This window comes from Bubalus bubalis, chromosome 23, assembly GCF_019923935.1.
Source record: "Bubalus bubalis isolate 160015118507 breed Murrah chromosome 23, NDDB_SH_1, whole genome shotgun sequence".
NCBI classification, from domain to species: Eukaryota; Metazoa; Chordata; class Mammalia; order Artiodactyla; family Bovidae; genus Bubalus; species Bubalus bubalis.
Window position 1 is genome coordinate 24,586,410 of NC_059179.1, and position 13,159 is coordinate 24,599,568.

Sequence of the window (13,159 nt, forward strand, 5' to 3'; positions counted from 1 at the left end):
TCCCTGGTCTGGGAAGACTCCACATGCCTTGGAGCAACTAAGCACCATAAGTATGGAGCCTGTACTCTAGAGCCTGAAAACTGGAACTACTGAGCTTGCGTGCCACAACGACTGAAGCCCAAGCACCCAGAACCTGTGCTCCATAACAAAGAGAAGCCCCTGCCACCACAGCAAGAGAAATCCCACACACAGGAATGAAGACCCAGTACAGCCAAAAAAGGAAAAAAACTAGAAAACAAAACAAATAAACCCAACCAACCAACAAACAAAAAAGAACCATGAAGGATGACCAAGTTAATAATAACAACAGCTGCCATTTATTGAAAAACTATCATGCGCCCAACATTATGTAGAGTAACAGCCTGTGCAGTCCATGGGGTTGCAAAGAGTTAGACGTGACTGAGCGACTGAACTGATTCACATTTTACAGATGAGAAAGCTGAGGCCCATGGCAGAAAAGAAATGTGAACAAGTGTAACAAGGCAGTAAGAGTTTCAGAGCTGAGCCCATGGGGCAGAGGCGTTGGTGCTCTGCTCCCATCCTCATGTCCTCAACTTCCAAATGCTGACACCTGAGGCCCTCTCCAGAGCTGTCCAGTTGCCAGAGCCTAGTTTAACCAGAACAAGCCACAGGCTGAAAGTGCCGGGGAAGTAAACCACTCCCTGCTCCCAGCCACAGTGCCATGCTAGCCCCCATCCTCCAGGAGATGATGGACAGCCCCCCGCAGCTGGAGCTTCTGAAGGAGCAGGCTTTCAAAAGTGCTCTGGACAAGAGTCCGGGGGGGATAAAACTTTGAATCCCAAAATAGCGGCCAGACCTTGCTAGGGGTCCATTCTGGGTAGCAAGAGGCTTGTTATCTTATCCCAAATGCCAGCTCCAACCACATCATGTGTCAATGGAGGGGCTCGGGGGGAAGGTCAGGGTGGGCAGATAACCAGGGTTTAGTCCAGACCCTTGAAGTTTTATCAGGGACCCACGTGATGTGTTCCCTAGGCCTCCAGCCTCTCGGGAAGCTCTTGAGAGACAAAACCACTATAAAGCTTCAGGGCCCCAGCCTTCCAAGGGAAGGCCTGCTGTACATAACCCTTTGGGTTCACTTCCCTTCTTCAGCCCAGGGCAGTGCTCTCAGCTGTCTGTACCCCAACAGAACCACAGATCATGGCTGGGATTCCCAAGGGTGCATGAAGCAGAGGGAGAAATACAACCACAGAGACCAGAGTCTGATGAAGACCAGAGTGGGTAAAGAAAGACCCAGTGCAGCTAGTTTTTGATATGTGTGGATGTCTCCAGCTGGGGGCAAGGACAAAAGACTAATACTGCCAACTAGCCACCTAACCTTTGTGTGGCGGGGATGGGTGAGCCATCAGACCTGCACAGGCTTTGTCACTGCAGACATCTGGGTTCAAACCCTGGCTCTCACTGTTCAGGGCCATGTGATGCAGGGCGAGAGGCTGCCCCTCCCACAGGGATGATGCTCAGGGTGGCGATGGGGATTCCAGAAGACAGCAGATAAGAAGCCCCAGCCCCATGCTTGCACCTAGAAGGGCTCTACTCACACATTCTCTGACTCAACTTGCCCACTTCCCTTACCCGGGAGCCGCCACGTCCAGTGATCATGGGAAAAATGAGGCTGCTTTTCTCCAACTGCCAGTGAGTGATGACTAAAGTCAATAATTAACCCCCGCTTGAGACCCAAGTCCGGACATTGCCTATTACAGGCCTTAGCTCTGCAAGAAAAGGATCAGTTTGCCAACCTGCCTAGGCTTAGGCAAGCAGAAATCCCTGGGCAGCCCTGCCCTCATGGACGAGCGACTGGGTCCCTCCTGGGTGCCGGGGCCCTGTGCTGAGAGCCCGCTGAGTCCTGCCCAGGAGGCAGAATTCAGGAAAGAACTGCATTCTCTCTGAGCCCCACTGCCAGCACCATGCCAAGCCTCCCTCCCTGTTGTTACAAAGAGAAATTCTCCCACACAGGCAAGGCCCTTAAAATAGCCCTTTGGGTCTGGGCCATCAGGAAACGGAATAAAGCTGGGTCAGAATGGGGCCTACCATGAAAGAGTTCACAGAGCAGCCGCTTCAAACGCCAGAGACAATCCCTCAGTGCTCAGAACCCTCAGGTGGGCAAAGCCGCAAGGCAAGCCTTCTCCACGAGGAATACTACTCCCCAGGAGGACCCTGTGCTGAGCAGGGAGAAGCCCCTGCTACCCTGGGGCAGCACCCCGGATCCCTCTGGGAGAGGGACCCACATGTGAGTCATAGTGACAGTGGGACACAGGCATCGCCTAGGGCGAGGGGCCCAGCACACCTGGCCCTGTGCTTGACTAACAGTGCGACCTCAATTTTCTGAGTCAGTCTCTTTATGAACAAAACAGGGTTTAAAATACACACCCGCTCCATCCCTTAGCCCACTTGCTCCGCCCTGAAGTTCACTATCAGCATTGGGCAGCACCCCACCCCCCCACCCCCTGGAGTGATCAATTTCCGCCAGGTCTGAAGTTCACACTCCAGGGATCCCAGAGACAGACAGGAGGGCCCCCACAGAACCCTGCTGCATAATTTATGCTGCACTGATACAGAGAGAGGAAGGGATCCGGCCCCCACCCCACCCACGCACTTCCACCCAGGCTCAGGGAGGGCGGCTTCCTCACCAGGCAAAGGAAATGACAGCAAAGGCTGGAGAGGGCTGCTGAGCGGAGGGCAGAAAGCCCAGCTGCTTCCACATCACTAGCTCAGCCCCCTGGATGTCACCTCCTCCCCTCAGGTGACAGCAGGCAGAGGTGGCACTGGAAATAGCTCTGTATTTCCCATTCACAGAAACGACCAACTTGGAGAGAAGCAAAGTTCCCAGAGGTGGCTTTCTAGAGAACATCTTCACTAAGGGCCTAGAGTGGTCCTGAACTGACCCTGGCTACAACTGTGTGGATCACAATAAACTGTGGAAAATTCTGAAAGAGATGGGAATACCAGACCACCTGACCTGCCTCTTGAGGAACCTATATGCAGGTTAGGAAGCAACAGTTAGAACCGGACATGGAACAACAGACTGGTTCCAAATAGGAAAAGGAGTACGCCAAGGCTGTATATTGTCACCCTGCTTATTTAACTTATATGCAGAGTACATCATGAGAAACGCTGGGCTGGAAGAAGCACAAGCTGGAATCAAGATTGCTGGGAGAAATATCAATAACCTCAGATATGCAGATGACACCACCCTTATGGCAGAAAGTGAAGAGGAGCTAAAGAGCCTCTTGATGAAAGTGAAAGAGGAGAGTGAAAAGGTTGGCTTAAAGCTCAACATTCAGAAAACTCAGATCATGGCATCTGGTCCTATCACTTCATGGCAAATAGATGGGGAAACAGTGGCTGACTTTATTTTCCAGGGCTCCAAAATCACTGCAGATGGTGTGATTAAAAGACACTTACTCCTTGGAAGTAAAGTTATGACCAACCTAGATAGCATATTCAAAAGCAGAGACATTACTTTGCCAACAAAGGTCCGTCTAGTCAAGGCTATGGTTTTTCCTGTGGTCATGTATGGATATGAGAGTTGGACTGTGAATAAAGGTGAGCACTGAAGAATTGATGCTTTTGAACTGTGGTGTTGGAGAAGACTCTTGAGAGTCCCTTGGACTGCAAGGAGATCCAACCAGTCCATTCTGAAGGAGACCAGTCCTGGATGTTCTTTGGAAGGACTTATGCTAAAGCTGAAACTCCAGTACTTTGGCCACCTCATGCGAAGAGTTGACTCATTGGAAAAGACTCTGGTGCTGGGAGGGATTGGGGGCAGGAGGAGAAGGGGATGACAGATGATGAGATGGCTGGATGGCATCACTGACTCGGTGGACAGGAGTTTGAGTGAACTCCGGGAGTTGGTGATGGACAGGGAGGCCTGGCGTGCTGCAATTCATGGGGTCGCAAAGAGTCGGACACGACTGAGCGACTAAACTGAACTGAACAGGCTTCTTGGGGCAGAAGTATGGCAGAGGGACCTTGTCTAGAAATTCACTTCAATCAGGAAGAGCTCCTTTTGGTAAAGCATCTCCTTCTCAAATGATGAAGAAACCAGACAGAGGGTTCTAGGACCCCTTCACACAGCTATTTTTGCTAGGCTCAGCATTTTCCAAAGCAGCTTTCATATCCATCCTCCCCTCTGCAAGGCAGCAGGCCAGAAAGGAAGCAATGAGCCCATTTGCTAGATGGGCAAATGGAGATGGAGTGGGGAAGGTGACATGTGGAAGGTTTCCCATCTTAAGGAGCCAACCAGCCAGGCCTCAGGTGGAATCTCCTTGGGGCTTGGTCTTCCCAGACGCGATGAGAGATCAAGGGCTGTGAGGCTGCTGTGGGGACAAAGTCAGCTTTGGAGCTGGCAGGCCTGGGTCAGCTTCTTAGCTGCATGGTGTTTGGCAATTCATTTTAAGCTCTCTGGACCTCGGCATCCTGGCCTGCATGAAGTGGATGTCGGTAGCAACTACATACTTCAGCACGCTGTTTTGAGAGTTTCCATGTAAAACTCAGCATGTAAAAAACATTTAGAAATGTTAGCGGTTATTATTACATTTTCCCTAAAGAATCAGGCTTACTGGAACATCTGACAATGGGGTGAGGGTTAAATAAACCAAGAGGTAGTCTGAAGCACTGTCTTTCTAACTAAAACCGGTTGAGAGAGATGCTGAGATAGAAGACAACGCTGGCCTGAAAGTTTCAGGTGACGCTGAGACTTTGGAGACATCCTGGGCTCCCAGCAAGCTGTTCAGCATTAGCCCCCAGACCCTCCGAGAACAAGGGTCTCCTCTCTTGCCACTGGGGTGCTTGAGTGGCAGTGCTGGGGACTGGAGATGGAAATGACCTCGCTGTGACATAAGGCCCTGGCAGTGGGGCCCTCCACGGATGAGGCCCAAAGCAGTCAACACCTCACTTCTTGCTGCCCCTCCACCACCCTCATTCCCCAAGACCTCTGGGGTGCAATCAACTTTTATGAGGCAGCCTGACCTTTCCGAGTAAGAGCTATAAACAGAGAAGGGCCAGGCTCTGGCCTGCCAACTGTAGAGTCCCCAACACACAGAAATGGTTCCCATCCCTACATAGGTAGCTCTGTTCCCGCCATGGCTGCAACAACAACCCTAGAGCCAGTTCTGGGGCTCACCAGAAGGACCCCACAGGGACAAGCGGGTCCCGTCCCCTGCAATCCTTGGGAGGAATGGAAGTTGCGGAGGTAAAGCCTCTAGACGGGTATGTGAGGCTCTCAACAGCTGGTCGCCCTTCCTCCCTATCCTTCCCGGCTTGGGTTTTGCCCATGTTTTCCTTGCATGTTCCACCTCCAGCACCTTTGCTTTTCCCTTTCTTGGCATGCCTTCCCCTCTTTTTCCCACCTAAATCCTATTCTTTCCCACCCAATCCCCAGTTACTCCTTGAGGCCCATCACGAAGCTGGCCTTCGCCAGTCAGTCTTCCCTGAAAAACTCCAGTTCACACAGAACTCCTTCTGAAGCTCTGAAAGTGAAACTGCTGGTTGCTCAGTCGTGTCCAACTCCTTGCAACCCCATGGACTGTAGCCCACCAGGCTCCTCTGTCCATGGAATTCTCCAGGCAAGAATACTGGAGAAGGTTGCCATTTCCTTCTCTAGGGGATATTCCCAACCCAGGGATTGAACCCAGGTCTCCCACATTGTGGTCAGATTCTTTACCATCTGATCCACCAGGGAAGTGGGTCTTAATATTAGTACAAACGCCTATGCAGCACTTAATATGTGCCAGCTACTGTTCTAAGCTCACATTTATCGACTCATTTACTCTTCACCACAGCCCTTCGAGCTAGGTCCTATTTCCCCCTCATTTTTGTTTGTTTGCTTGGTTTTGTTTGTTTTTAACAGGTGAGGAAAACTGAGGCACAGAGAGAGAAGGAAGTTGCACCGAATCCCAGGGCAGTAAGTGGTAGAGACAGGATTCTGGCCTGGGGATAGCAGAGCCCAGGGACTCTCCAACAATACAGCCTTCCAGACACACATGTTACTCTCAGGAGGTGTGGCCCAGACTCCTTGGTTCCTTTCATACTCCTCACATTTGACCTGGCTCTAATGGGGAAGAAAGTGACAAGCTCATAGACTCTGGTGTCAGATGCCAGAGTAAGGATCCCAGCCCTGACACTGAATTACTCTAAGTGAGAGCCGCATAAACTCTCTGGGCCTCAGTTTCTACACCTGTAAAGTGGGGATAAAAACACTGACCTACTTCATGGGGAGGTTATGATGTTAAAATGAAATCCCCTCTGAAAGGTCTCTTCTGCACTGCCTGGCACATAGCAGGCACTCATATACTGGTTCTCTCCCTTCTCACTGCATCTTGACATCCTCACTGGATTCTGCTCAGCACCCACTGCTAATGTGAGCCACCTGGAGGCTGCTGGGGGCCTCCTTGTGGCCCAGTGTGCCTCCCTCCCTCCCTCCTGTCCTGACTCCACTACACAGAGCAGCAGCCGAAGCAACCCGGCCCAGGCAAGAAGTCACACACAGCCCTGGGAATCGCCTCCTGAAATGCTGATCACCCTCCTGGACTCTTCCGTTATTGTTGGCAATAGCCACGGCAGAGAACACCTCTGGCCCTGACTCAGAAACCGTTTCCAAAGCCAGAGTCTCCACCTCATTTCCCACACACACCCCTTGTCCTTCCTGTTCCCGGGATCCCTGTCTTCACCCATGATCCTGTTCCTGGACTCTCAGAACTCAAGAGGAGTAAGTGTGACTACCATATGTATAACTCTATTACTTGTTTTATTTCATTTAATAAAGAGGCAAAAGAGAACAGAGTTGCTTGTTAGACTTTTTCTGGCCAAGAAATAGTCTGGTCAGTGACTCAGGCTGAGGAAATTAGAAGGCAATTTCCAGGGACCGCTGTGCAAACCCCAAAGTCAGAAGTCCTAACAACACTCCTCTAATTCACTGCCTCCACCAACGATTAACTCATGCTGGCCTCGGAATATCTCTTTGGAAAATGCAGCAGCTGGCGCTTATATTTCTGGATCTGGAACCGGTCTCCAATGACATCAAATAGGTTTATTTTTCCCTTCCCTTTGCCTCCCCTCTGCCTGCCACCACACATGGTGATTCCAATCCCGATTTGTCCCCCCAAGCCCTCACTTGGCTGGCTCTAAAGAGGACCATGATAAATGGCTGACTGTGTTCCTTCTTCCATCAGCCTTGAAGGATGTGGTCGGTTGTTCCATGAGCAGGAATCTTTGTCAGACCCGTGAATCACCCCTAGATCACTTCCCTCCTTGGAGCAGGAGAAAAAACTGTTCTTATGTGTGTGTGTGAGAGAGAGAGACAGACAGACAGATAGTAACGAAACAGGTATGTGTGCTCTGTCGATTCAGTGGTGTCCAACTCTGCACCTCTATCAACTGTAGCCTACCAGGCTCCTCTGTCCATGGGATTTCCCAGGCAAGAATACTGGAGTGGGTTGCCATGCCCTCCTCTAGGGGATCTTCCTGACCCAGGGATAGAACCTATGTCTCCTGCATTACAGGCAGATTCTTTACCCTCTGAGCCACCTGGGGAGCCCAAAAGAAAGAAGGGAAGAGTGCTGACCCATGTGTGGCACTGACTTTGGGGCTGGGATCCTATATGACCTTGCCCTCACCTGTAGCACCTCTCTACTTCCCTCCCCCAACACATGTTCCTTCCCAACACACCAGGAAGCCAACACTTGGACAGCTCCAGGAAGCCCTCCAGGTCTGAACAGCTGCTCATTGTTTATCTGTTTCTCTTGTATATTGAGTGTTTTCCATGGGGCACGTAGCCCACTTTCCCATCAGACTGTGAACAGCTGGCCTTCCTTTTTGGCCTCAGTCTTCCCTTCTCTTACAGCTTCGCCTATCAGATTCTAAATGTACTCACAGGTTTCAGTGATAAGGAGAACCAGACAGATGCTAGTATGTTGAGTACCCATGATGGGCGCCAGGTACTTACTTCAGTCGTGTCCAATTTTTTGTGACCCCATGGACTGTAGCTTGCCAGGCTCCTCTGTCCATGGGATTCCCCAGGCAAGAATACTGGAGTAGATTGCCATGTCCTCCTCCAGGGGATCTTCCTGACCCAGGGAGTGAACCCACATCTCTTCTGTCTCCTGCATTGGCAGGGGGATTCTTTACCACTAGCGCCACGAGGTAAGGCACTAAAAGTAGAAGCTTTGCCCCCAAATGATCTCAGATCAATTTTCCAAAATCCTTGTAAGGTTACAGGTGAGGAAACTGAGACCCAGAGTGGCTGGCTCCAGGCTGCTCACCCAGGAAGAGTCAGAGCCAAGATTCAAAACCTGAACTGCCCAACACCAGTAATTCTACAGTGGGACTGGCCTGAGAAGATCCTGTCCATACTGCAGCTGCACATCCTTCTTCCTGTGGGGCTGGATCCACAGTCTAAGGGCTTAAGGAAAAAAAAATGAAAGGCAGAGAAATGAATGGGTCTATGCCCAATTCCTAAAAATGTAGCTCCCAGGACCAAGCCCCAAATCCGCGATGCTCTAAACACACAGGAGAATGTATTATTTCTCCAGGGTGGATCCTTCATTTATCAGCTCAGGCATCACTGGAGAGCAGACATCATCTTGGGTTTGTTCTAATCCCCTGCCTCACAGTGACCTCCCCCCATTGCCTGTCACATGCTCTCCTCTGGGACACCAGGTCCCACATAGTGAGTGAGTTCTCAAACACCCCCTGGGATTGCTCTCTCGTTGTCCTGTAATTCTGAGCCTGGTCTCCACAACCAACTCCAGTGGAGGAGAAGGGCCTCATTGTAGGTTTGTATCTTCCTCTGGAGGTGAAGTGACCTGAGTGGACCCACATCTCTAACTGGGAGACCCTGAGCAACTTCTCACCTCTCCACGTCTCAGCTCACCCATCTGTATTAAGAAACCAAAGACTTTGCATGGACTGTAGGAATCACATGAAATCTTACACATTGAGCATCTGGCACCAATGACAGTAACTGCTCACACTGGCTATTATTTGCATTCCCTGAAGAGTCCTGTAGAGGATCAGAACATTCACGACTGGTATTTGTCTGAAATAAACAATCAGGAGAGGAAATGACTTCGAAAGCACAACGCCTCTCAAATCCAAACAAATAATTTCTTGTTTGCTTTAGATGCGCCAGCTCCTCTCCAACACCATATGACTTGACTTACACCTACACATGCGTGTGGGTGCAAAGAATGTGAACCGGAGCTCACATCCTCATGGAAAGTTGTCAAAGGTAACTGCAGTTTGCATCCAGCGCCATTAGGACCATTTGAAAGACAAGTGGCCTGAGGCCAAAGCCAGTTTACCTAAGGTCTCTCCAGGGACAGCTCATAACAGCTGAGAGAGGAGCCCAGCTCCAGGCATGGAGCCTGGTCTAAGCAGCAGCTGCCTACCTCCCCCAAACACTCCCCCCTCCTGCATCCCAAGCAAGGCCTTGGCAGAGAGGAAGGAAGCCAAGGGCTGACAGTACCACCCAAATGATGCAGGTCACCTGCCTGCCCTTTCATAAACAGGCCAAAACACAAGACCCTTGGTATCTAGGCGGCTCCACACCCATCCCAGAGACAAGCCTGCCTTTGGCTGGATGTCCTGAGAGGACCTCTGCAGTGTGTTCCCAGCATTCTGGAGCCGGCAGAGCCCCTCCTGCTTGGGTCCCAGGCCTCTCATCAGCTAGCTCCGGCTAACGTGCATATCCCATAAAGCTGCTCAGCTCTGCAATTTGCCAAACCACAGACTCAGAATTCACCGTCACCTCACCAGGAAAGGTGGGAAGAGGGCAAGCTTCTACAGTGCAGAACGGCTTCCAGGACATACATGACACGGGCGCAGTGTGTCCTGCCAGCTACCCACACCAAAGTGCCTTGGCCAGAACACTTGACCTTCTGGTGTGTGGTGTCGGCCTTGCAGAGGCCAAGGGAGGAGGTGACCCTAGGCTTCAGAGGCGCTGCCTCCCCGCCTCGCTCCTCCTGCCCTGTTGGCCCCATCGACACACTCTACTATCAGCCCCCTCTCCTGATGCATTAATGCCCCGCACGTGCAGGAACCTCTTGCTATGACCAGATATTTGTCTTCCTCATCAACCCCAACCAGCCTTCCAGGGAACTTAGATGAACCCAACAAACGTGATGGGCAGAAGGCCAATTAGACCCAGGTGCTGTGACTCGCTGTGTCACAAGCGACTCTACCCCAACCGGTTCTCAGTTTCCTCGTCTGTAAAATAACGGGTGGAGTCTCAGGAGTCCTCAGGTCCCTGCCAGCTCCACAGTTCCATAATACACAACACTGTCTCCTTTAGCTGTTTTCCACAACCTGCGTTCAGGGCTCTGTATGCTCCCGTCTGCTCAGTGACATCACTCCCAGCCCACACATAGCATCACTGATTCTTAACATGGGAAGCAGACATGTCCCAGAAAACACTGTCCATGAAAAGGGAGGAAATGATCATGTCGATGGAACTGGATGGGACTTTTTTTTTGTATTTTTCACAGAGAACAAGTTATTAGCAATCTTAAAACCCCAAATCTTTCTTCCTTCTTGCCAGACCATTAATAGCTGCTTTTCAAAAGTGCTTTCTTAGTCAGAATCATGCCAATCATAAGCTACCATCTAATGAGTGCCTTATGTGCCAGGACTGCACTAAGTGCTTTGCATGGATGATCTCATTTAATTCTCCAGACAATCTTATGAAGTAGATACTACTATTATCCTCATTTGAAAAATGAGGAAACTGAGGTACATGGAGGTTCAGTAAATTGCCCAAAGTTGCACAGCTACTCAGTGTCTGAGCCAGGCTTTGAACGAGAGCCTCTCACTCAAAGCCTCAGCACTAACCACCTCTCAACACTCTCGCAGGGGGCCACTAGTCCCTTTAGCAATGCTCCTGGCTAGTGTGTTCTACATCTGTAACCTTGGACATCACTGGTCAAAGCTAAGGTCTGATGTTTCACCTAAGATCCATAGAGAGTGCCATCTGTTGAAAGCAGTGCCTACCTTACCTGAGGACTAGAAAAGAAGCCCTAAAACTGCAACATTCGAGAAAAGAAGTTAGGAAGGCTGACTTCATAATAAGGGCTGGGATATGCCAATGGACATCTGCCTCAGAGGAGGGCGACCACATGGGAACCCAAATCCTCCAAAGACAGCTTTCTCAAAAGGGCAGGGCAGGGGGATGCCTGCTGGGCCAGTGATACAAAAGGATGAACCCTCCCACCAGCACCCACCTTTCCGCCCCCTCAGGAACCAGACTCCTTGGTTTACCTCCTCCCCAACCTGAGCCCAAGCTCATTTATTCCACTAAAAAGAAACCCGAAGATCAGAGCTATTGGGGATAAAGACAGAAAGAGTAGCCTGAGGCTGACATTAGCACAAATCCAGTCCCCTTCCAACAAGGAAATAAAAGGCAGAGATCAATGTGCTGTCTAGGGCAGCAACCCACAGCCTGTTTTAATTGTGAAAATTAATGCTTTGAGCATTCTAAATGCTCCTTTAAATGCCTAATTTGCAAATAAGATGCAGTCCTTGCTGTCTCTTCTGTCTCAAGAACAGGAGCAAAGCCGCTAGGACTGGCAGCCTCGGGAGCCAAGGACACCGTTTACTTTCTAAGGTGGGAAGGATAGGAAGACGGGATGGGCTGAGATGAAGGGGCGTCGCGTCCTACTGGCCCCCAGCTCGGCTCGGTCAACCTTAGCCCCTTCTCATTAAGTCTGGGAAGGCAGGGGGAGGGGCAGCCGGCCGCTCCTCGGAGACCACAGCAAACATTTCCCTCCTCGTGTCGGAGACGGAGCATCACTTAAGAGGAAATGAACCCCGGTTAAGGGTCACGTCCAGAGGAGGGATAAAAGGAAAAGCCACAATTTTCCTCACACCGACAGACACGAGGGCTTTAAGAAGGAAATCAAAGCTCAGGGCTGAGGGTGGAGGTAGGGCAGAAGCGGCGGCTTCTCTCGGCCCCCCAGACCCAAGCCTGGGGAGACAGAGACCAGGGCACAAGTAGGAGGCTCGTGCGAGGCGTCCGTCCCCGGGTAAACCTCTGAAAGCATCTCGGTCTGCGTGCGCCTGAGCGACCCGAGCCCCCAGGGAGGGCCGGGAAGATGCTCTTTCCCAACGGAGCTTCCCAGCAAGGGTTTGAAGAACGTTCCCCCCACCATCCATCAATGCTCAGGCGGACAGATGACTTCACCATTGTAACAGACAAGGGCAGCCACTTGCCAATTCCAATGCCAAAAAAAGAAAACGGGCGTGGGGCGGGGGGGTAGGGGAGAGCAGTGGAGGAAGGTCAGAGAAGGCTTCCCTGAACATCACAGCCCTGCGAAGAGACTCCACCGCCAAAGGCTGCCCTGTAGGCGCTCAGCTCCGGGACTTATCACGGAGAGGGCTGAGGGGCCACCCAGGGGCCCTCAGGGGGTTCCTGGCCAGCCTCCCGCAGGGGTCGTGGGGGCGTACTCACATAGTGCTTGGAGGGGTTCCTCCGTTTCTCCACGTCCACCACGGTGGCATCTTGCACGCAGTAGGCGAGCATCTTCCCCCACGAAGCGAGTGGCGCCCCCCGGCGGCGTCACCTTCTCATCCCGGTCCGGCCCCGGCTCCTTGTCCCGCTTCCCGGGTCCCCGGGTCTCCCCAGCTACCTCGGGCCGGCGCGCCGCTGCCCGGGCTCCCCAAGCCCACAGGTACAGCCGCTGGACGGGGGCTGTTCAGAGGGCACGCGGGCTCCGTGCGCCCGGGCGGCTCCCCGTGGGCCTGCCGCGCTCCCCTTCCCTCCCGCGCCGCCGCAGCTCTCCGGCTCGCCCGCCCGCTCTCTCCGCCGCCCGGTGGGTCCGGCGGGAACTGGCGGAGCAGAGGAGGGGCGGGGGTGTGTCCCGCCGGCGAGGGGACGGGGCGGGGGCCCCGGAGCCTGCTGTCAGCGCGCTGGGGAGGGGCCGGCGGCGCCCCTTCTCTGCGCTCCGGCTCCGGGGGGCTCGGCGCTGACGGAGGCTGCGGGCGCAGGAGGCGGAGGCAGGGCCGGGCAGGCAGAGAAGGGAAGGGAGGGGAGAGAGGGGAAGCGCGCGGGGAGGGGCTCCGGGCCCGGGGGAGGGGCTCGGGGCGACGGGGAGGGGGGCTGCAGCCCGGCCGGAGAGGCCGGAGCGGGCCCGCGCGGCCCCACCGCGCAGAG

General features: G+C 52.7%; 1 protein-coding gene across 3 annotated transcripts in view; it reads right to left on the bottom strand.

The window, feature by feature from the left end:
* Positions 1 to 12,777, bottom strand: part of SH3PXD2A (SH3 and PX domains 2A) — a 247,911-nt gene extending 235,134 nt beyond the window's left edge. Inside the window, exon 1 of one of the 3 annotated variants that reach the window (XM_006067746.4) lies at positions 12,458 to 12,777. In XM_006067746.4, the coding sequence (XP_006067808.1) occupies positions 12,458 to 12,529 (72 nt within the window). In that variant the 5' untranslated portion in view covers positions 12,530 to 12,777. The remainder of the gene's footprint in view (positions 1 to 12,457) is intronic. The other 2 variants (XM_006067744.4, XM_006067745.4) reach the window with 2 other exon arrangements.
* Between the last annotated feature and the right edge of the window lie 382 nt (positions 12,778 to 13,159).